General features: G+C 33.2%; 3 protein-coding genes across 3 annotated transcripts; 2 read left to right on the forward strand and 1 right to left on the reverse strand.

The window, feature by feature from the left end:
• The first annotated feature begins 4,386 nt into the window (after positions 1 to 4,386).
• LOC120208646 (protein NODULATION SIGNALING PATHWAY 2-like) lies at positions 4,387 to 5,835 on the forward strand. Its single transcript, XM_039207868.1, is given in 1 exon segment — positions 4,387 to 5,835. A coding segment is annotated over 1 exon segment (1,449 nt).
• Positions 5,836 to 9,850: 4,015 nt separating this feature from the next.
• Positions 9,851 to 14,062, forward strand: LOC120208649 (arginine/serine-rich coiled-coil protein 2-like). The gene is made up of 8 exons (XM_039207869.1): positions 9,851 to 9,967; positions 10,339 to 10,483; positions 11,827 to 12,138; positions 12,202 to 12,738; positions 12,876 to 13,016; positions 13,359 to 13,456; positions 13,554 to 13,622; positions 13,820 to 14,062. The coding sequence occupies exons 2-8, from the start codon at positions 10,351 to 10,353 to the stop codon at positions 13,961 to 13,963; spliced, it is 1,434 nt and encodes a 477-aa protein (XP_039063800.1). The 5' UTR covers positions 9,851 to 9,967; positions 10,339 to 10,350; the 3' UTR covers positions 13,964 to 14,062.
• A 2,216-nt stretch (positions 14,063 to 16,278) lies between these two features.
• On the reverse strand, positions 16,279 to 17,811 carry LOC120208645 (putative serine/threonine-protein kinase). Its single transcript, XM_039207867.1, has one exon. It carries the CDS (start codon positions 17,681 to 17,683, stop codon positions 16,562 to 16,564), a length of 1,122 nt encoding a protein of 373 aa, XP_039063798.1. The 5' UTR covers positions 17,684 to 17,811; the 3' UTR covers positions 16,279 to 16,561.
• Positions 17,812 to 25,045: the final 7,234 nt, after the last annotated feature.

Consider the following 25,045-nt stretch of genomic DNA (forward strand, 5'->3'; position numbering starts at 1 on the left):
ATTATATATTTTGCATTTTTTTATATTTTTATTGATATTCTAGTCTAAATACTAATGCCCGCCACCGTTACGGTTGTCGTCAATTGATCTCCACCTGGCCCACATTATCGAAGACTAGTTACCAGACGAAAAACCACCATAATAGCAGTCAAAAAGACCCCTAAAATCGCGGCTCCATAGCAAGGACGACGTTGTTCGACTACAAAGATGGATAAGAAGGTGTCGATGAAGGTGGCCGTTGTCGAAAACGGAGATGGGGTTAAGGTTAGGGATTTGGAGATTTTAGGTTTCTTTTAATAAATATAAAAATTTTTAAATTGTGTTTTTTTAAAATTGTTTTAAAATTATCAGAGGTGATATGTGTCTATTAACATAATTTTTTAAGGCCATTACGAATCAGTCACCTAAAGTTGAAACGTTTATAACGCTAGTCATCAAGATCGTTCAAAAAATAGTTTATACATCTATTTGTGAAAAGTGATATAATTTAGACACTTATTTTATATTTAAGCCCAGGGGCAGATGCACTAAGTCCCATAAAGACTAAGTGCATCCTCATTATTTTAGAAAAATAGTGAAATTTAATTTAATATGTTAAGAAAAAAATATTACATATCCATTATTTATAAGAAAAAATATTAAAATTTTGGACTTTATTTTTAAATTTCTGGATCCGCCATTGTTTAAGCCTATCACAAAATCATGAGTCCATCTCTATAAACAAACAATCACCAACTAAGATTGTTTCAATTATTTTTCAAATAAGTCATCAGTACCTCAAACATAAATCACCTAAAAAATAATTTAATAACCAAAATTTAACTTTGAAACATAAACTTTATAATTAAAAGCTTTTATCATACACAAATGTTCTAACTTCAACTATAAAGCAACCATAAATGTAAGATCCAGAGTTCGAATACCGAAAACGTCAAAAATGTAAGCCTTTATTGTCAAATGATAGAAATTTATCTATGAACGAATACTGCATTGTACTTACCACGTATCAATAAAAAAAAGTTTTACTTAAAAGGTATAATATTCAAGATAAATTGCACCTTTATGCACACATCACAAGATTAAGGTATAGAGATGGATGGATGGGGCAGTTGCTTCCCTAAAAATTTAAAATTACTATATATTTTAAATTTTTCTAAACATTTTCTATTAAAAAACTGTTTTTGTGCTCTGAAATTTTTTAAATTCGTCATTTCTTTAAATGTTAGAAGTTCGCCCCTAACATAAAATCTCTCGTTTGTCTCTGTATACAAATTTGATTGACAAATATTTAAACAATTAAATTTCAATGTTTTGTTTAGGTCTCACCTTCTTAAATGTACACAATTTTTTTTTATAAATTCTAAATCTAATCTTAATCCTACCCAGAGGGAAGAGGGAAGGAGAATTTTAAGGAAGGCATAAGAGTGTTCCTAGTGAATATAGAACCCATGACTTAAGGAAATATTATAGAACAAAGATGAGTAGCTTGACGAAAAGACGAAATGCAAAAAAAAAAATAAACTCATTCATTCCATTAACATTAATAATAATGATGAAAATTGAAAGAAGAAAATAACCATAAATGATGTAAAGGAATTTGATTAATTCTAACAAATATTTATTTTTTTGAATTAATCACTGGTATCCGATCTATTGATCGACTAATCCAGATCGGGTGTTGCAGAGGCTCATTATGGGAGTGAACCTCCCAACCCAATTTGCTCCATACGCGAACCCTAGGATTCAAGTCTCTGACTTTACTTAAATAATCTAGTGCTTTATCTCACTAGACCAACATGTTATCGGTAGTTTATAAATGTTCATTAATCATATAGTAATAATATTTAAAAAAATGAGATTAATATGTTTTTTCATCTTTCATTTAAATATTAGAGACTAGTCTTAGACATTATTTTTTTTTATCAAATGGTTTAGTGGTAATTCTGCTCATTAACACATTCCCAATCTAAATTATATTCAAATCAACAAAATATAACTACGAATTCGAGATATTTGATTTAAATATATATATATTATTATATTGTAGAAATAAAGTTTATCTCTTCTTTTGATTTGGATGGAAATAAAAAATTTCTATGCGATAGAGAAAGTCATAAGAAGATAGGGATTGCTATCGAAACTATAGATGCCAACTTCTTTCTCAGTTGTGGTCGAAAGGAATTTATAATGATTCTAATTAAGAATGTCAAAGCGTAAACTTATTATGTTTACAAGTAAATCATTTGGGTAGATATATCTCGTGGTCACATCTTAGATTTCATCTTAGTAGATTGTACGAACCCGTTAAAGGTCATGTCTATATATTTTACCTACGAATTGTAGTTTAGTTGGAGATTATAACCCTCTAATTCTCAGATACGAAGGATTCTTTTGACAACTTCAACGAGCAGAAATTCTTTTTTTTCTTAAAACTCTCGATCGATAATTACTAGAGATATAACATCTCTAAAAGTGGGGGGGGGGACTCTCTTACGTGATCCATCCAAGTTATACATGCAAAGAAAGACGGCCCAAATTGTGTATTTTTCTGAACTTAAAAGATTGTTTAAATATATAATTTTTGAAAATATTTTCAAAAATTATACTTAAAATATATCTATTGAAGTATGGGGTAGGATCCTCTTACATAATATAAAATTATTTTAGTTTTATATAGATTTAGGATATTTGATGAATGAAAACAGATGACTGAGATCAAAAGTAAAAAATATGAAGATATTTACTGGAAAAAACAAGGAATTAATCTCAATTATATATTTTCACTCATCCAACAGTTTTAAATCTGTGTGGGAAATATATATCAAATAGATATTTAAAAAAAATACTTATTAGGAACATAAAAATTATTAGAGAAATAATTGAGAGAGGCGGGTCAAAGTGAGAGTGTGGGCTGTGGCGAGTGGTCCTTCCTTTTAACTTTTGAGGGTACGGTTATATGGAATAAAGTGATTCGTTCGCCGATAGGGATGGTAAAAAAATTCGAATTTGACGGAGAAAATTGAATTAAACGGGGACGGAAAAAATTATTTATGTTAAACAGAGACGGGGACGGGGATGGGTTTAGTAATTCCCGCCTCGATAAATATTAAAAATAATTATTATATATATATATATATATAATATTAATAAATTTAATTTAAATTAAAAAATACATTTAATATTTATATATTTAATTTAAATATATATACCCGACCCGATACCCGTTTAAATAACTGTTTATGCTAAACGGGATACCCGTTTCCCCACGGTTTTTCTCGATTACCCGATGGGATCCCCGTTTAAATCCTCGCGGTTTTTTAAGTTGGGATGAGTACATATTTTTTAAACGGGGACGGGGACAGAGGACCAATACCCGGCCCGAACTCGGCCCGTTGCCATCCCTATTCGCCCGTGATAAATTAAAACTTGAATTTATAATGCACGTAAACTGTGAGCTCAACTTGAAATATTTTCATTCGAGTATCTACAATGGCGGATAGATTAGTAAATTTTTTCAGACCATTGAATTTGATAAAATAAACTACTAGATTAATAGTTAGAAATGTAGAGATATTTACTAAAAAAATAATGAATAAATCTCAACCGTTTATTTCATCTTATCCAATGATTTTAAATTTGTGTAAAAATAATAAAATTTACATTGCGTGAGTGAATCCGAACACCATTATATATCTCATGTCTATATATAATCTAATATGACACCGAACTGTTAACCTTCAATGCTGCAAACGAGGGTGTAGGATCATAGAAACAAAGCATGTGGTGGGTAGAAGTTAATAAACAAATTAACAAGAAGATGATTATCTCCCCCTCCATTTTGGATACAATCAACAATTAAGTTAATGAATGTCGACTTTCATCCTTGTAAATTATTAACCCAAACTAATATACTAATGTGATCATTTATAAAAAGTTAAACCGTGGGTTTTCCTTGTATTAGGTGATTAGTATACCTAAGTGGATAACATGAAAAAAAATTATGACTGATGTTGATTTGTAGGGGAGATTAGATTAAGACTAATCATAGATAGGAGGGCAAAAGGTTTGATACAAGTATGATAGAGACCAGGGCGGGACGAATTTTTTTTAAAAAAAATTATTAATAAAAATATAAAATATATAAGAATTTAAAATTTACTTGCCACGTGTATTTGGTACATCCCTAGATAGAGAGTGATTTAGGTCCCAGAGATGGGGTGTATATAAAACCAACCAACATGGAGATAAGCTATCCCATCTTAGTCGATGATCCCTTGATTAAATCTTTAGTCACTCAATTAACTTCCTACCCTTACTGTCTCTTGTTCCAGCTCTTTTCTTCATATAAATCTGACGCATCCAAAGTCCTTAATCTAATAACCAGCCATGGCAATGGTCATTGACGACGCCTTCGAGGATGATTTATACAGCAGCAGTACCACTACGATCACCACAGACGAAGGTCCTGCCTGTGCCTGGAACCACGGGGGATCTCCTGTCGTTGATTGGAACTCATTATCCAGCGAGAGACATGAGTTTCAAGACCTCATTGAGTCGATGATGGATGATGGGACCGAGTTTGAGTTGGCTCGAGTAGGCCATGAAACCTGTAACTCGGTCTCAACTGATACCATGGTTGTGGATGAAGAAACCCAGGGTGAGGATTCCAAGGGGTTGAGGTTGGTTCATCTGCTGATGGCGGCTGCTGGGGCTAACAAGAGCCGTGAATTGGCTCTAGTGATATTGGTTCGGCTCAAGGAGTTGGTTTCCCCCAGTGATGGAACCAACATGGGAAGGGTAGCGGCCTATTTCAACGAGGCCTTACAAGGTTTACTTGAAGGCTCCGCCTCCGGCCGCGGCCACGGGAAGCATTTAATAACCAATCGACTGTACCACCACCGTGACGACCACCATCACGCCGACATGCTTGCGGCTTTTCAGCTGCTGCAAGACATGTCCCCGTTTGTCAAATTTGGTCACTTCACGGCTAATCAAGCCATCCTGGAGGCTGTTTCCAATGATAGCAGGATCCACATAGTGGACTACGATGTCATGGAAGGGATCCAATGGGCGTCCTTGATGCAAGCCTTGGTTTCCAGGAAAGACGGACCACCAAACCCACATCTTAGGATCACGGCTCTATCGAGATCTGGCAGCGGACGGCGATCGATCGGGACCATTCTAGAAACCAGTCGAAGATTAGTAGCCTTTGCAGCCTCAATTGGACAGCCCTTTTCATTCCATCAATGTAGGCTCGACTCCGACGAAACGTTTAGGCCAGCAGGTTTGAAGATAGTTAGAGGAGAGGCGTTTATAATCAATTGCATGTTGCACTCGCCTCACTTCAGCCACCGAGCACCCGACTCGGTCGCTTCGTTTCTATCCGGTGCCAAGACTTTGAGCCCACGACTAGTGACTCTGGTGGAAGAAGAAATCGGACCCATTGGAGACGGAGGGTTCGTGGGACGGTTCATGGACTCGTTACACCATTACTCGGCCGTCTACGACTCGCTCGAAGCCGGATTCCCTATGCAAAACCGCGCTCGAGCGTTAGTCGAAAGAGTATTCCTAGGGCCACGGATAGCCGGATCATTGGCAAGGATGTACCGAGGCGGGGGAGAGGAAGAGAGTCGTTCTTGGTAAAAATGGCTATCAACAATGGGATTCAAGAGCGTGAACATCAGCTTCGCCAATAATTGCCAAGCAAAACTGCTGCTAGGCTTATTCAATAACGGGTACAGGGCGGAGGAATTGGGCAACAACAGGCTCGTCTTGGGCTGGAAATCCAGGCGTTTGCTATCGGCTTCCATCTGGACTTGTCCCGACAATGATTAGTAAAAATGGAAAAATATGATGTCATTTACCCCCCATGGAATCTATAAATGGTTACTTTCTTTTGAATCATTTTCAACAAAATCTTACGCCAGCCTAGTTAAGGAATAATCAAATCCCAATGTTCGTTGATTTGGTTTTAAGCTTATGCGGCTGTTTGTTGTCTTATTTGTCGTGTGAGTTGTATTGGAGTTGGTGATACTAGAGGGGGAGGGGTTCATATCATGATTCCAACTTTTATTGTTTAAGATATATCATTATCTAATTAAGATTGAGTAACACGAACCGATTTATTTCAGTGGTTAAAAGAATTATTGTTGTTCCTAGCGCTCACGGGTTCAAGCACCAGTTACTACAGTAGAGTGATGAGCATTCAGTGGTAAAATGATTTAGAGTATTTAGAACATATACTACTTTGTAATCACCTTAGCTTAATAAAAAATAAAAAAATCAAATAAACTATTATAGCTCAGTTTAATTTGTTCCACTCGCAAATTCAAATCGAAAGGTTGGTCCAAGTGATAAGCAGTTTAATATCGTTTAATCATGTCTAAAATTTAAGAATATATATATATGAGATTATTTATTGGATACGAACTAAATCTATAGATTACTTTGTTCATGGAGGAAGGAGGAATACCTACAAGTTCACGAGCTTACAACAGGACCAACTATAATAGGAAACCATTAGAGACAAGTATAATCGTAAATTTATAAGCATAATTGTAAATTAAAATATAATTAAGATATATGTATATTTTTATAATCATTGACACAAAAACTAGTCATCTAGATCATACAAAAATCAAAAAAGGAAATTTTAAAAAATCTAATCGAAAAAACTCGAACAAAATAAAGATACGAACAAATCTGATTGCATCGGCAAACTAACCACAAAAGGGGATGAAACTACTAAAAGATCACTGACAAATTACAAATCAGAGTCGGGCGACGTGAAAAAATTATCTATGAACGTAAAACGTGTATCCAAATCAATCCGATAGTCCAAAGTATATAATCAACATGATAACAAATAAGCGTCATCTTAATCAGTTGTGACGATGTTAAATCCAATCCTGAGAAAAAAGATAAACGAAAACAACGGCTAAATGACCGAGAACTATCAAAAGACATATAAAAACGTGCCATAAAAACAGAGATAAACGTGTCATAAAGACAAAATTGTTCTTATTAAAAAACTAAAAAGGAAACAAAAAAAGACAATCGGAGGTCGACATCCAACGTCAAAACTTAAAATTTAAAAACTAAATTCAAACAATTAAAATAGAAGACATTATTATTGATTTAAGATAACTATAAGACCAAAATTATCCCCTTGAACCAATATTACTTTTCATAAAACTAATCTCACGTTATGCGCTCTCAGCCTTCGTAAGCAATTTTTAACAAAATAAAGCCTTAAGAAAATATTTTAGGTAGTGTCTAATATTAACATTTCTGGTAGAAAAAATAATGTTTTAGGTAGCGTTTTACCGAAAATATTAAAAAACATTAACATTTTCGATAGCAAATTTCCTTAGCCGTATATTAGCTCTATTGTACCTTAGACATCCCCGTAGCTAAGTACTTGTTGTTTTGATGCTGGTAGGTTTAATTGTTATTTCCATTGATCAGGTAGACTTTTTTTCTTCCATCTAGGTTTAGAGATGGTTTTTAATGAGGTTCTGTCAATGTTTGTTTTATATGATTTTACCTTTTAATCATACAAAATCCCTTTTCAAAAAAATAATAATAATGGAGAGTTTTTGAGAGAGATTTGTTGATTATATATACGGTCCATTGAAAGAGACTATGAATAAAGGCCGTAAATAAGATGAGACAAATAGCAAGTTATTTGAGATCGATTTGATTAAATCTCGATAAACACTCGACTCGAGTTCTTAACGGCCCAAAACGAGCTACTTGGAATTCAAATAGAAAATGTAAATCCCTAATCCAGTTAGGCCCGAAGATCCATAGATTACAACATTACACGGGACTACCGAAATAGTGACCCAAATTTTCTTTTAAAATTACTTGTAAATATCTGAAATTTAGACATTCATAAAGTAATATAAAAACATAATAATAAATTGTGTTGGCAAATAATGGGGAGCTCCCAAAATACCTCCGTAAAATAATACAAAATACTGATTTTCAAAAGAGTTACGACTGAATACATAACAATGTCCATAACAATACATGCCCTCTAACGATGACTCAAGACGTACTATGAAAGGTCTCTGGAAATCTCAATCTGCTGCACTGGGATATCTGATGACCATAGTTCTCCACGATCTGCTTCCTAAGAACCTTCACACGGAAACACATTCTGAACGCTGAGCTTACGAGCTCATTGCCTCACTAAAAAATGTACTATACTATATGCATTCACTAAATGAAATGACTAGTGACACAAGTCTGAGTATACAACTACTAGACTGCTAATATGTGACTATCATCATGGTGCAGCTGATGGATTCTACATTTCGGAGCTTACGCATCCCTCTAGCAATTCTGAAGCACCATCATGTACTTCTGGGTGAGATCCAAAATTCTGCATCGGAACATACACCCACCGACTTACTCCGTTAAGTCTTGGGGTATCTGGCGCCCAATCGGCTACTGTAGTGCCGTGACACTGACTTGGATCTACTGACTGTCGTATTTATGCTAAAAGAACTCGGGTGCTCTTATTGTTTTCGAGCGTCAAACAATGTTAGTTTTATGTAAACCTAGCTATTTTTGCTTTTACTATTATGATATTACTTATTGTTTTCGCTTGAAATCTTACTTGAGGATATATAGAAGAATTTGGGTACCTCAAGTCTAATTCCCTTAAAAACTGACATTTTTGTCTAATTCCCAAACGTATGTCATTTTTTCAGTTCAGTGTCTAACATTTATTTCGTTTCAGTTTGGTGCCTAATGTTTCATTTCGTAACTCAAATTGGGTCAGGCCATGACGGACCGTTAAGTTTGGTCATTAAGTGACATGTCACAACCTGATAATTTTAATTTTTTTATTTAAAATAAAAAATAAAATTATATATATATAAAGAAAACACAAATTTTGAAATAAACACAAAACTTTGAAAACCTTCATTTCAACCCCTAAAATCACGCTGACCATCCCTTTGCTGTCGACGAAGCTCTATCCGACCTCCCTCCCCTCGATGATTGAAACCCCTATGAAATCGTATACAATCGACAATCAATTGGTCGTAGGAATCGCGTGAGATTTTGATTTTCATCCTAGGGTTCACGGGTATAAACATTACCCTTTTGATCCTTGAACTTTTACAACTTTCTACTTTGGTAACTAAACATTCAAAATTTATGTTTTGGTCACTAAACTTTCAAAATTTACGTTTTGGTCACTAACCAAAATTTGAGGTATTACACTTTTGATCCTTTTCACCTTTTTACTAAAAAGAAATCTCCTTTTGATAACTAATTGGGCAAGATACAGACCCAATTAAGCCCAACGACTTAGATTGTGAAATTTATGGGGTCTACAAGTCTCTCGGGTAAACCCAGACTTTGGGGTGTTACACAACAACAGTAACATATGTGAATGATTGAGAAAGTGATAGATAATATTTAAAATATATACTATTTTAAAAATCAATTTAGCTTAATTAAAAAAAGATTGATTCAAACAAGCAGTTGTCTAGTAGGATAAAACATTAGATTCATTAAGTAAGGTCAGGAGTTCGATTCTTGGTGTTTGTGTATAGAGCAAACTAAGTAAGGAGGGTCGCACTATAGTGGGTCTATTCAAAACTTGATTTAGATAAATCGATTAATAAATCAGATACCGTTATGTAATTCAAAATAAAAATTGATTCATGTTTAGGTTAGCACAATGTGCTTAGTAGAGTCAAATTTATTTGTGAGGCAGGGTTAACGAATAATAAAGAGTATATATTCCATCTCCTTCGGCTTTCTCTCATCTCCTCCTTTCATTTTCTTTTGTGTTTCTTCCTTATCTCGAAAGATTGTAAGCCGTCACTAAATAACTGATTCTCTGAGCTCCGGCTTTGTTATTTGTCTCCTCCATGCAGATCTCCATCTCGATTTTGCATTGCACAGGATATTAAACGTTTCCAAGCCTTCAACAATTAATTCTAAGGTAATACTTTAATCTAACTATAGAATTCAATTTCTTTATTGGCTTGCTGTTGGGTTTCACTTTGAACGTGATTAGGTTTTTTTAGCGTTTGTTTAATTTTTATGCGGGGTTTCCGATTCTCTGGTCGGACTTAATTTTTAGGAAAAAATCTCTCATCCCAAATTTCAGTTGATTTTTTCCCTAATTTATAATTAATCGAACATTGTAATGAATTCAACTAGGTTTTGATTTTGTAAAAGGCCCAAAAAGTTAAAAGAACGAAGAAAAATCCGCAATTTCCCCCTGAATAACGTCATTTTTTCCCTAGAACCCATGTTGTTCCTTTAGTGCTTTGTTATGTTGACATAATGCAAAAATATGTATTATTACAGGTAGTCGACTTCATGGACCCAAATTTAAAGACTTCACCGCCTGATAGTTCTGATGCAAAAGCTGCGTTTCGTAAGCCTTCTAATGATGCTTCTAGCCGACAATATAGGTGTCGCACTCCAGTTAGCAGGTTATCTTCATGTGAAGGTTCGATCGTTTGTTAATTTTTGTCTTAAGCTCTTGTTGGTTCTTTAGGGAACTTGAACATATTTTTCGATGAATTCATAAATCTGCACTCTCAACAAAATAGTATTCTTTCATAAATTGAAGGAAAATGCATTTAGCTAAAACTATTTAGGGCTTTTGATTGGTTTAGAAAGGAAAACTCAGTTTTGAGGACAGTTATAAGATTGCGGAGAAAGAGAAAGAAAGGAAAATGTAGTAAATCTACCTTTTGGTCTGGACTATGAACTAGACATGGAAAATGATTCAAGGTTAGGCTCAAGCTTGAAGGATGCTTTCTTTGGATTCTGGTTTAGGTTTGATATCTATTCTAGTGTCTAAAGGGAGTGAATGGTTCTAATTGAAAGCCTAAGAAGAAGAGTTATCCGAATTCTCCTCACTCAAGCATAAACTAAGACTTGGTTGGGAAAACCTTGTTGCTTTGGCTCTTCGTTTTTCTTGAAGTACCCAATACCTATTCTTGACACATATCCATGTCCGACACTTGCCCCTAAGTAACATAGAGAAAAAGAATTACCCAATACTCTCCTTAATGCTATAATACACCTCCTCAGAGCATAAGATTAGTATGTAACAGTATTCATTGTGTCTACAATAATGACATAATTTAGTTGAAACAAATTAAAACTGCACTTCCTAATCTGCTAGGAAATTTATCTCGACTTTCTTGACCACTTTGTTTTCTAAAGCTTCTCTTCCTTTTCATTGTGTCACATGGTAAAAAATATGCGGTGAATTCTTATTTGAGTTGACCCTTCTGTTGTCAAATTATCACTCTTCTGTCTAGTCATGTTTGCATGAAGCAGTTGATTTGACATGATTCCTTATGGTTAAATAGAGAATAGTCTTTCAGAAGTGCTGGTTGTGTATTGCTTGAATCAGAATTTGGGATAAGCAAATCTTTAGTTCTTACACTTAATGTTTTGGTTAATATATTCAGGTATGATGATACAAACCTTGAAATTTTAGATATATGAAGAAGTTTTGTTTTGATGGATTTTGCATGCAAGTAATAATATTTAGAAATACAAAATTAGAGCCTTTTTCCACTTTGCAAGTCTTGACTAATTTATGGTATACAGAGCTTGACTTACTGTTGGACTTCCTAATCAATATTTAACACATTAAGATTCAATTTTAAGAGCTCAAATATCTTTTTTCTTTTAAGCAATTTCTCTTATGAGTTATGACTATTAATTTCACTATTTATAAGGTTTCTCTTCTCTTCCAAGCCTGGACTTTGAAAGTTTGATTCATTTCAACACAAAATATTTATATGATTCTATTTCTTATTGTGATGTTTACAGGAAGTTCTCCTCAGCGTGACCGCAGTGTTAGTCCCATGGTTTATAGGGATGATTTGGAAAAAGGTGCTGATTCTCGACCAGGAAGAGATGGGAGAGAACTAGATAGGGATTCTACTAGGAATCAATATAGTAGAAATGGTGATTCTTATAGATATTCTGATCGACCGTCTTCCAGGAGCTCTCATTGTTATCCCAAACACGATGATTATGTTAGGCATGACAAGCATGGAGATGAAGATAGCAAGTATGATAGATTTTCCTCTCGTTCTGACCGAGAATCAAGAATTAGCGGTCATTTTGATCATCCAAGACATGTAAGTGGCCTTAGTAGGTCAAAAGACTATTCACAAAATGCTGACAAATATTCTCGTGATAGATATGATGGTGCTGGACATAGAAGCAGGGGTAACGAGAAAGAATCACCTTTTCTAGAGTGTCCAAAATATAAGGACAAGGATTCATCTTTTGAAAGGGTTGGCTTTGTTAGGAAACATGGCAACTATATCTCTGAAGAGACTGATAGAGATCGAAGGTGCGAAAGAGGTGGTCGAGATGAAAAAGTAGACTATCATAGAAGCTCGAGAGATAAAAAGGGAAATTACAAATCTTTTGAAGAATCGAGGGGCCACCGGAATGACTCATCTTCTGGGTGGGAGAGGGACACTGATAGACGTCACCCTAAAGAAGGTTACAGGAGTGGGCTGGAGGATTTAGATGGCCCGAAGCCTTTCAAAAAGGAGAGAGTTAACTATGATGAAGGGGAAGTTAATGTGGTAAAGAAGGATAGGTTTGGTAGAGTAGGGAAGGAACAGTTTGAAGACAAGTCTATGTTTGACAGTAAAAATCAGGAGTCTCCGGAAAAGAAGTCGAAACACTTTAGGTTGGGTAAGAGCTCTGATTATGATAAGGATGGTAATTATTTTGTGACTTTCTTCTTATTGTTGATTTAAATTTTAGAAGCCGTTAAATACATTTCTGTTTCCATTATCTGTTATTCTACCACTGTTTTATTACTATGTGATTAGTTTCTCTGTCTTCTTTTACTATAGGTGATGAAAAGAGGTTAAGTTTGGAGCAAACTGAGGAGACTGTTGAAAGAGTTACCACTGGACCGGTCCATAGCAGTGTTGTTGACATCACCAATGACGTGAATGCTGCAAAATTTGCTGCAATGAAAGCTGCTGAATTAGGTATTCATTGGCTAAGCTCATGTTTGGCTATCTTTTTCTGTCCAAAAACTTTTTTTCGACAGAAGAAAGCAATGTCAAACAAAGGACTTTTGCTATCTAAAACATTTTTTAAAGTGCTTGTGGAACCAAATCAAGAAGCTGGCTGCTAGGTGCTTTTCGAAAAATACTTTTCAACCCAATATTTCGAAATTCACTTTTCAACCGTAACAACAAAGGCTTAACTAGCCTTAAGTCATTGTGTTCTGACTATTGGAACATTAAGGGCTGGCAAGTGGGCTTCGATGAAAAGCTTATTTCCCCCTATTGCTTTCACATGGTATCTGATGATGATTATCAATGCAGTTAATAGGAACCTCATTGGGGCAGGCCAGAGTAATATGACTACAGAGCAGAAGAAGAAATTGCTGTGGGGGGGAAAGAAAAGCACTCCTGCAGAAGAGGTATTTCTGCTGAATTAGCTAAATTTTCAAGAGTTTGTGAATTTATTTCATTTAACCTAAATTGCCTACTTGTATCTATATGTTTGGTTGATGGCAGCCAGGTCATCGCTGGGATACTGCACTATTTGGTGATCGTGAGCGACAAGAGAAGTTCAATAAACTCATGGTAAAATCCCTTTTTCATCTCCATACCATTAGTTGTTTTTCTTGAGCAACTTTATTTGCCTTATGAGTCGGTCATTTGAACTATGTATTAACAAACTATTGCATGTGATATGACGCATTCTCTCGATTATGGTTTCTTCACATTACTAACACAGATTTAAAGTCTGAGGTTGCCTTGGTACCTATGGCCAATTGTAGGGTGTGAAAGGGGATGTGAAGGCGGAGCATAAAGCCGACAATCAAGATGCAGAGAAGCAGCGGGAACTCCAGCTGGATTTGGAGAAGCAGTACACTGCTGGACTTCGGCGGAGGGATGGCCGCACCGTTGGATTAGGTCTTTAAGCATCAAAGTTGGAAACTTATGGTGCAGCAAAGGGGAATGCTTTGTGACATTCTGTTCTACTTCCTTTTTTCCTTTAAATATTATTACAAATAATCTCTGTTTAACCCTCGGGTATTGTATCGGGTTCAATGTTTTTCGTAGTAGGAAAAATTCTAGAGTAGGCTGCTTTAAAGTTTTCCAAACCCTCCCTTCAAAAGGACTTGTAGCCCGTCATTTAGGGTCTGTTAGAAAGTTTGGTACATTTTAGAATAATTGGTATATATTGATAGAAAATTCGGTACACGATAGCAATCTCAGAATCAATTATAAAATTTTGGTTTTATTACGCAAGTGTTAGAAAGCTTGATGCACGTAATAATAAAGGTAACTTATAGGATTAATTACTTTTGTTTAAATTGTGTTTTTTTTGGGTTTAAATATACACGTTTCAGTTTTATTCCATAACTCAAATTGCGTCAGGTAATGACGGACTGTTAATTTTGGTCGTTAAGTGACATCGTTAATTTTGGTTGTTAAGTTACACGTGTAACAACTTGGTAATTTTAAATTTTTATTTAAAATTAAAAAATTAAAATTATATATATTTTTAAAAAGAAAACATAAATTTTAAAATAAATTCAAAACTTTGAAAATCTTAATTTCAACTCCTAAATCTACGTCAATCGTTGCCTTTTGCAGTCGACGAAGCTCCACCCGACCTCCCCTTCCCTCGGTGAATAAAATCGCCATGAAATCAGGACTGGTCGACGGTAGATCAACCGTCAGAATCGTGTGGGATCGCTATTTTCATCTTAGGTTCACTGAACATAAAACGTTGATTCGTCATCGACTGACCATCAATTAGTCACGATTTTATGGGGGTTTTGGTCACCGAGGGGAGGGGAGGTAGGATGGAGCTTTGTTAACGGCTAAAGGAGTGGGTTTAGGGGTTGAAATGAAGGTTTTTAAAGTTGTGGGTTTATTTCAAAATTTGTGTTTTCTTTATATATATATATATAATTTTTAAAGTTTTAAAAAATTTAAAATTATCAGGTTATGACACATGTCACTTAACAGGGAAATTAACGTTGTTGACGGCCTGAGCACCTAATGAATAACGGAATGAAACGTTAGGCATCAAAATGGAACGAAATAAATGTTAGGCACTAAACTAAAACCAAATGCATACGTTAGATACATTTTTTATATTTAAGCCTTTTTTTACTGAATTTAAAAAATTATAATACTTGGTCACTTTTTAGGATGAATTACGTATTTAATACCTAAGCTATCATCAGGTTTGGTCTATTTTAGTACTTTAACTTTTGAATTTTTTTAAAAAAAATCAAACTTAATGTTTATTTTTTTCCATTTTAGTATTTCATTATTAAAAACTTAACATGTTTATTAATTAAACTATTAATTTTGGTTTGTTTAAGCATCTAAACTTTCAATTCTTTCAAAACTTAACGTTAAATTTTGAACAATAGTATTAAAATGAAACAAAAATTAAACTTTAGGTATAACTTTGAAAAAAATAATAAATTTAAGTATTAAAACGGATCAAAACTGATGATTTATGTACTAAATACGTAATTTATTTTTTTATTTAATTAAAATATGATGACTAGGTTAATAATAGGATATGCAAGTTCTGAAATCCACAAAGCAGATGCTATAGCAAACAAAACCTATTGTAGGATATAACATCCTTTAATCTTTTCTAAAAGAAACACTAAAACTCAAAAATAAAGAAAGATAAATAGAAAATCAAAATCATGAGACAAAGGACCAACAATCGGTTGATCTAGTGGGATGAGACATAAATCTCTTAAGTAAGGTCAATGGTTCAAATCCTAACGTTTGTGAATAGAGTAATCTGGGTTAGAAGGATCGACCTCGTCCTATTCTCGCACCCAACTCTCGGTTCTGTGCGTCACTCCCACACCAATGAAAGCGTAATTTACCCAAAATTCATTGAAAAATGTTTTTTTTTTAGTTTTTATAATGATACATAATTAGGAGTTCAATCTAAGGTCCAACTCCGATAAACATTAACAAAATAACGAATCATCTTATTATTTTAAAAGTGATATAACTCATCAAGTGATCTCATTGAAAAGTGAATATCATTATTCTTAGAGATCATGGATTCGAATAGTTAAATCAACACGATGTGTGTACGTTATCAATGACTGAAAAATATTATAAACAAATACGATCATGAATTAAACATAAATTCCTAAGGTGATGAGTTTCCTTGTTTTATAAGCACTTCCACTCTCTGAGATGTTGAATTACAAACATCGACATGGACAAAGATTGTTCCCAAAACAATATATAAAAATATATTTGCCTACATGTTAATCAGGTACTTACAATATTTCACATCTTGAGAAAATAATATAGCATTGTTATGGGGGAAGTTTACCAATTGCAAGTTGATAAGGAAATTTTTTTGGTATAACCATTTGTATCTGATCTGTTGATCGACTAATAAGGATCAGATAGTGTAGAGGTAAAGGCGATCCCCAACTTAGTTTATTCTATTCGCAATCGTCGGGATTCAAACTATTAATCTTATTTAAGAGATCTAATACCTTATCTCACTAGACCAATTAATTGTTGTTGGTAGTTGAGGAGGAAATTTGATTCAACAGCTCAACAACTTGAGTCATGGCAGGCCTTATTTTGGTTTGCTCATTGGTACACATACATGCAATTCTGAAATACTCCTTCACCTCATCTTGCTGGATCACCTCCTTATTTGGGATCTTTCGATATATCATTTCTGTTTCTCGATTTTGGGCTACCATTTTACTAGCCCATTCCACCAGCCCCATGTCTTTACCCTCGAACCTCACAGGCCAATTGGGTCGGTTTTGGGTGGCGATCTCGATCATTAATATTCCGAAGCTGTAGACATCGACCATCACCGTTGCTGCGGTATTTCCTTCCCGGTACTCCGGCGGCATGTAACCCATTGTCCCGGCGACTTGCGTCGATACGTGTGAATGGGCCTCTTGGACTTGCCGAGCGAGCCCGAAATCGGCGATATGGGGCTCAAAATCGGCATCCAGTAAGACATTGCTAGCCTTGATGTCTCTATGGATAATGGGCGTATCAAGCCCATGTAAATAAGCCAGCCCATTAGCAATCCCGTTGACTATGTTCTTCCTGGTTTCCCAAGATAACGATAAACTGTCGACGGAGTTCTCTTCTTCTTCCTCATCGTACAGCCATTGGTCCAAGCTTCCTCTCTCAATGAACTCATATATCAATACCCGATCGACGCCCGAAGAGCAAAACCCAAGGATCTTAACGATGTTTTGGTGACGGAGCTTGCCTAGGGTTTCCATCTCGGCCCGGAATTCTCGGAACCCCTGGAAGGCATTCGGATCGAGCTTTTTGATCGCGACGGTGACACCGTATGAGAGGGTGGCTTTGTAGACGTACCCGAAGCTGCCGTCGCCGATGATGAGGTCGGAGGAGAAGTTCTTGGTGGCGGCGGCGAGTTCAGCCATGTCAAGGCGTTTGAGGGAGGGGTCGAAGGCGGCGCTGTCGCAGGTTGTGAGATCGGGAGGGTTGGGGGAGGGTCGGGTTCGGATTAAGGATCGGGTTTGGGTTTGAGGAGGGCTTATTTTGGTTGATTTACAGATCAATATGAGCAAAGCTAATATCACGGAGACTATAAAGAAACTAGAAATGGCTGCAACAAGTGCTTGTAAACTTCGATCCATTGAGGGAAACCAAAAGGAAATCAGATGAGAGAACGAAGAAGAAGAATAGCCATGGAAGAAGAAAGAGACCTGCTACTTTTGTTTCTCAATCAAGCTGTAAATTATTGACGAGTCGACTATAGGATACATTGCGGGTGATCGTAGGGTTAGAAAATACTCATGGTTATTTAACCACCCTTTTCTTCAGTCTCGTCTAGGACAAAAAATAAGACGAAATAGATTGCATACTCGAGATTGAATCGGTCAAAGCTTAATAAATAATTTACTTAAATGGATTTGACTCAAGTTCGAGCTTAACTCGAGTTATTAACGAGCTACTTGATATTCGACTCATAAAACTAGTGAGTAGCTCGAAAATATAATATATTAAGATTTTATTTTAAAAAAATAAATTATTAGTAATATTAATATTTATGTGTTGATTTTTTAAATGTAGTATAAGGTTTTCATATATTTAAGGTTTAAGTTCAAGTTTGAGGCATCAATCGAGTTAAATTTAAGATTTTTTCATTTCGAATCTTTTCGAGCTTTTACGAGCTTGAGTTCATGATTTCGAGTTTGAGTCGAACTTAAAACTTTTACGCTCGCGAGTTTTTGATCAATTCGAACTTCATTTCATAGTTTTTCAATCGAATCAAACTCCACAATACTAGAGTTCGACTCGATTCGTTTACAACCCTAATTTCATCCCATTCCGATATTTGGTATTGCTTTAGAATTTTATGTTACTTTTTTGTTACATTCATTCCATTTATACATTCGTACTTATGAGAAAATAATTAGATAAAATATTAATTTATTTAATTTAATAATACAAAATTATTAATGAAAAAATTATGTTTGTTACAATTTTCGAGGATTTATCTCTTTTAATTTAGGTAGAAAGTCGTTGTCGAAGTTTCCAATGTGATGATATATGGTGTGGAGAAAAATAAAAAGGGAGTAATATAGTGTAGGATCCTATCATTAGTCATATATGATGGTTTATAGATTGACCCTTAGGGGATATTTGGTTCGCAGAAAAATCATTATCAAGGGGATTGATATTTTTCGAAATTATATTTTTATCTTTGGTTCACAAAAAAGATCATTATAAGGTAATAACTTATTACCAATAGTAGTATTTTTGGATTAAAATAGTGGAAATGTTATTACTCTAAATTCTCTGGTAATGAATAATTCCCACCACTTTGGACGTAAATACTCCTGAAATAATAATTTTTTCATATAAATCATTCTTAATTCTTATTCTTGGTGCTTTTTTTAAAATTATAAACTTAATAATAATAATAAGATACAAATAGTTTAATTTAATAAAATATTAATAAATTTGAGTAATTAAAATTATTTTTATATTTTTAATATTTAGTATATTAATTATTTTATAATTTTATGAGGTGAAAAAATTATTATTGTAAAAATGAGATTATTTAAAATAATATTTAATTTTAAATTATTAAAAAATAGATCTTATACATTAAAATTTAATATATTTGTTCACTCTAGATCATAATATTAATTTTTATATTATATTATATTTTATATAAATAAATATGATACTTATGAAAATTATTTAAAATTATAAGTTTGATATACTAATTATATTAATTATATGTTAAATATATTTTTCTTTAAATTTAGATAGTGTAATAATTAAAATATTTTAATAAATTTTCATTCAAATGCTTATAATTTAATATTAAAGTTTTACTTGTTAGAAATATATATATATATGTGTGTGTGTGTGTGACAAGGATAATTTGATAAAATATACATCTAAGTAATTTTATATTCCTCCAATCAAACATTGTAATCTTACATTTCTGCTAAGCAAATCAAATAGTATAATATAACATTTCAAGAGTACTGTTACATTCTGATAATCATATTCCCAAAAGTAATCTTACATTCCGTGAACTAAACGCATCCTTAATGTTGATATAACTCATAGAGCCAACCTAAGTTTATGGTTTAATTGTGAAGATCACATCAGTCGTAGAAATAAACTGTAAGGGACACCCAATATTTTTTATTAATCCAATAGGATAATTCCAAGTTTATTTTGGGGTTTACAATATTTACTATAATGAAAGGTGAATTCGTCATGCGAAGGTGATGAATTTCAAAAAAAATATTTTTTATTCAAATTCGTCATGTGAATATAATGAGTTATGAAAAAAATATAATTTTTTATTAAAATCTATCACATTCAGATAACAAATTCCAAGAAAAAATATATTTTAATCAGGTAATTAAAATTTAGAGACGATGATTTAAAAAAAAAAAGACAGATCGATGGAAAGCTGAATTCAAAGTCGTTAAAACTTTTTCTCGTAGGATAATAATGATGGAAAGTCAATACGATATTTTTAAGGGTAAATTTTATGCTTACTCACATAATTTTGTTCTCTCTTATTTCACTCATCATATTTTCAATTTTTTTTTTAATTTGCTCACTGAACTTTAGACATTGAACTATTTTAGTCACTCGACCGTTAAATTTCTAACGGCGTTATGACGTTGCTAAATTAAAAGTTCATCGAGTGAAATAGGAGAGAGAGTAAAGTTCAGGGAGTAAACGTGTGGCATGTTTTATTATTAAAATAAGACAAGTAAGCACTCTGTTACTGAATAAATGGTCGAGTGACCAAAAAGTTCAGTGAGCAAGTTGAAAAATTGAAAGTACTCTGAGTGAAATAAGAGAGTAAAATTTAGTGAGTAAACATGCAATTTACCCTATATTTAAAGAAGAATTGATGGTAAATCGAGGTAGGGGAATTTCAATTGAGGGCTAGAATAACCAAGTTGGGAAGACCCCCTTTGAAGGTATCAAGGTTAGGGGTGTTCATGACTGAGTAATCGGACTTTCGGGTATCTGAAGTATCGGGTACCCAATTCTTCAAATTGCATGTAATTTACCCTATTTTTAGTTCACATATTCTATTGTTGCGTCGGCTTAGAACGAGGGAAGACCCGATGACGGTAGAACTCCACTGGGCTAATTTATGGGTGATTGTGAATTATCTTCCGACTGGTTTCATCTCCGAACAAGTGGCGAAGCAATTTGGGAATTTCATCGAAACTTTTGTTGACTATGATGCCATTGTTGTTTCAATGGGGTATAAGGGTAGTATTCACATGAGAGTTAAAATGGATGTTCGGAAACCGATAAAACGAAGGAAACGAATTACGCTGCCTGTCGTAATCGGTTTTCGTCCATGCACAAAATTTTACTTAGCGGGAAAAATAAGATAAATAAATGAAATTTTAAGTAAATGTTTGGAGTCGTCATCGACCTTTTAGATTAGGTAGGTCGAATACCTAAAAATCATCTTTTAAAAGAGTTTTTAAGAAAACATCAGTTAAAAGATAAATTGATCTGCGTTTAACCAAAAATTCGTTCTTTTTAATAATAAAAAAGGATTCGTGGTCGGTTACGTTTGGGGAAGGATTAACACCCCCACAACGCCCAAAATTGGTCACTGTCGATTATAAATTGTCTCTAATAATAGAATTTAAGAATTCTAATATAAATTTAATTTATGATCCTCTTATTCCAGATTCAATTAGATATTTCTAAGGAAAAAGTATTATATATATATATTTAGAGTTTTGTAAATAGGACATTTATTTATGTAAAAATTTTAGAAAAAGACATCTAGTTGCTTCAAGACAATTCATTTCTTTGATATTAAAAATAAATAAATATTAAGAAGAATATAGTAATTTTTCTTAAAAATAATAAAAATGAAATATATATATATAAATAAGATATTTATTTATTTTTTAAAATACCAGAATAGGACGTCTAGTTATTTTAAGACCGCCCTTTCTTAATATTTAAAAATAAATAAACATTCTTATTTAATCAAATATATATATTTATACGAATAAAATAATAATTAATAATTTGAACATATTGAAATTAAAAAGATAATAAAAAATAAATTGCAATTAAATAATGACTAAAACAAACAAAATTTAAAACTATAGGATTAAAATGTAAAATATCTAAATTAATGGACATAATTCAAAATATTAGGAAAATCTAAGTATTAACAGTATAATTAATCCATAATTAATTAATCAGGATTAAAATAAAACTTAATAAAATTATAAGGGACTAAAATGGATATTTATCCTAAATATTATATAAATACGGGTAAGGACTAAAATAAAAATAAAATAAAATTAGAAGACAACTAAAATGTCCAAAAAATCAACTCCAATGACTAAAATGAAAGGATTACAAACTATAAGGTATTGCGGACAGGGTTTTACCCTTATCAAATTACACACAGACCCCTCTCCAAAACTACGTCGTTTTGGTGAGGGTATAAATACCCTAATATGTAACATCCTCAATACCGGGTTAGTGATCAAATTATAAAGTTTCAGAATTTGATGACTAAAGTAGAAGAATGAAATAATTTAATGATTATTTGAATATATAACGAAGGTTATTTAGTAATTATTAAAGGAAATTAAGGGTATTATGGTCTTTTCCTTTAAAAGATATTCTTCCCCCTTTTATAAGAGTGAAAAACGTGGAAAGAGAGCTATCTGGAAGCTTTCTTCTTCTTGCTTTCTCTTCTTCACGTGGGGCTTAGCTACAATAGGTAAGTTTAATTTCAGTTGGTTAATTCTTGAGTTTTAAGCTTAGTTTTGATTCTTTGGGTATTAAATAAGCTTAAGGAAAGCTTATATGAGATTTAAACAATAAGATAAAGGAATTATGAAGGAATTTGCAATATGAGTTTTAAGATGAAATTTTGATATGGTATGGTGGTTGAAGTTTTATGGATGAATTTGACTTGTCATCAATCTAATTAAGAAGTATGAAGTGTTAGAATTGGAATTAGAACACATTGAAAATTTGGTATGATTCTTGAATCTCATATGGAATATAGGATTTTGAGGTTTAAGATGAAATAAATGAATATAGATTGGTTTAAGTATGTGTACTAGAGTTAAGAATGAAAAGGGGATGATATATGAAGTGTTTGAGAGAAAATGAAGTAATTTTCGGGCTGAAAAATATGATTTCTGGGCAAGGGGAATCGGTACCCATTCAAGGGGAACCGATACCCCTTCAAACGAACAAAAATTTCCAGAATGTCATGAGGGAATCGATACCCCCTTAGTAGGGAACCGATTCCCCCTAAAGGAAAAATGTGAATATTGGTTTAATTAGTTCGTTTAAGTTGCTAGTATCCAATTACAAGGTGTAGGTATCTAATGATTGCCTCAAAATGTACATTTATGTAGATTCTGCGCGTAAAGCAATTCCGGAACATTTGGCAAGTAAGATCGATCAAGGGAAAGATAAGAGATTGAAATTGACTAGTGAGGCCAAGGTGAGTGCATACTAGTGATATGTAGTGTTTAATGGAAATAAGACTTGCGATGAGTCTATTTCCTAGAGTAATATGCATGAAGTCATGGACATGATTATGTGTGGTTATAATTATATGTGATTATCTGTATTACATTGATTGTATGTATGCATGACTAAAGATAATGATATGCTTTGTATATGCTATATGATGTATGTAAGACTTTAATATGTAATAATGGAAGAACATGAGATAAGTTATATGATAGAGTCATAAGAAATGAAATGAACATGAGAGAATAAGATAATCAAGTATAAGTTATATGATATGGTATAAGTGATTATACGAGAAATGTTAGGAAAGAGAATAGTATGAATTCGAAGGCATAAATAAGGATACATAAGTAATATAGGGAAGATTGATAAATTAAAGGAAACTATGGTTTATGTATTATAGTGAAGAGCTACAAAGTTTTATTAAAGAGTATTGTGGAAGTCATGAGAAATTGAACTAAATAAATAGATGGTTTATGTGAATAAAAAGGGAAAATGATATAAAATAAGTTATGAAATTATAGGAATATAGAAGATAAGTCGAGAGATGTAGGGAAATAGAAATAGATGTTTATTAAGGGTCATAGGAGAACAAATATATGTAATATGATAATGAAATATAAGACTAGGTGGATACATGGTTATGAGATAAAATATGTAATAATAGGAAATATGATGAAAGTGAGTTTATAAGAAGTGATATGAACTAGGTAAACATGGGTAACAGTATATGCATAATGGAAACATGAGTTGGACAAGTACCTAGTGGTATGATTTATTATGAGAATTAGTATAATGGAGCTATATGAAAAGATTATAATGAATATATGAAATTGAATTAAGTAAAGAGATTAAATTAGTACCTAAATAAAAATACTATTAAATGATATATGTTTAGAAATACGGCATAATTTATAATCTAAGGGAATACAAAGAAATAGAGCATAAGGTAGATAATATGATATCCGTTATTATATATCTATATGATATATGTCATCAGGTAATATGAAAGAACTCTGAAAATTGATATAAGCTAGGAGAAAGTGTTTTATGTGTTATATGAAGCATATATGATCATATGTGAACAAGATATGATATGTATGTTTATATGAATATCTGAGAAATGATCTAAGCTATATGATATGATATGTGTGATTATGTGCACTTTGTGATATATGTTATATGATATGGATCTATGTAACTACGTGAGAAAGTATATAAGCTATGTGACATGTAAATGTGACTCATATGAAAAATGTTCTATGAGTAATTGAACTATGTGTTATGTGAAATGATAAGTATAAAAGAAAATGCCCATGTTATGTGTCTTGAGAGCTAGGGGTATAGTTGGCATGCCAAGAGTAGAGGGTCTACGCGGTCCTTCGGGACAATATTCTACGCGGTCCTTCGGGATATATATATATTCTTTGGAACATGTGTGAAGTCTAGTGAGACACATATATGATCCCTAGCATATGTATATGATTCTTAAGGAATTCTATGTGGTCCTTATGGACATCATTATATGGCACTACAGTGCAATTCTACGCGGCACTTCGGTGCATTTATACGAGCTGTGGTGACAGCATAGTGCACAACCTCACAATACTCAGATACCTTAGGTTCTCAATATGATATCATGGGCCAATAAACTCATTGATACAAATTCATGAATGTTAAAGTAATATGCTTACAGGTATGGATATTGGTGATATGAGAACAATGTATGATATATATATATATATGTATATGATTTGTGATATGATGTGTGCATGATATGATATATGTGTGATAGGGGTTATGGTATATGTTACATAATATGCATGAATATATGTTGATGTATATGTAAATGAGTTGTATAATTTGATAGCATAAAACAGTCATGCATGATTAGTGGGTATGAATTCCATTAGATGTGTTTTCTTTATGCCTCACTAAGTCTTCGACTTAGCTTGTGATTGTTTCACACGTAG

Source organism: Hibiscus syriacus, unplaced genomic scaffold (genome assembly GCF_006381635.1).
Source record: "Hibiscus syriacus cultivar Baekdansim isolate YM2019G1 unplaced genomic scaffold, ASM638163v2 tig00016807_pilon, whole genome shotgun sequence".
In the NCBI taxonomy this organism is placed as follows: Eukaryota; Viridiplantae; Streptophyta; class Magnoliopsida; order Malvales; family Malvaceae; genus Hibiscus; species Hibiscus syriacus.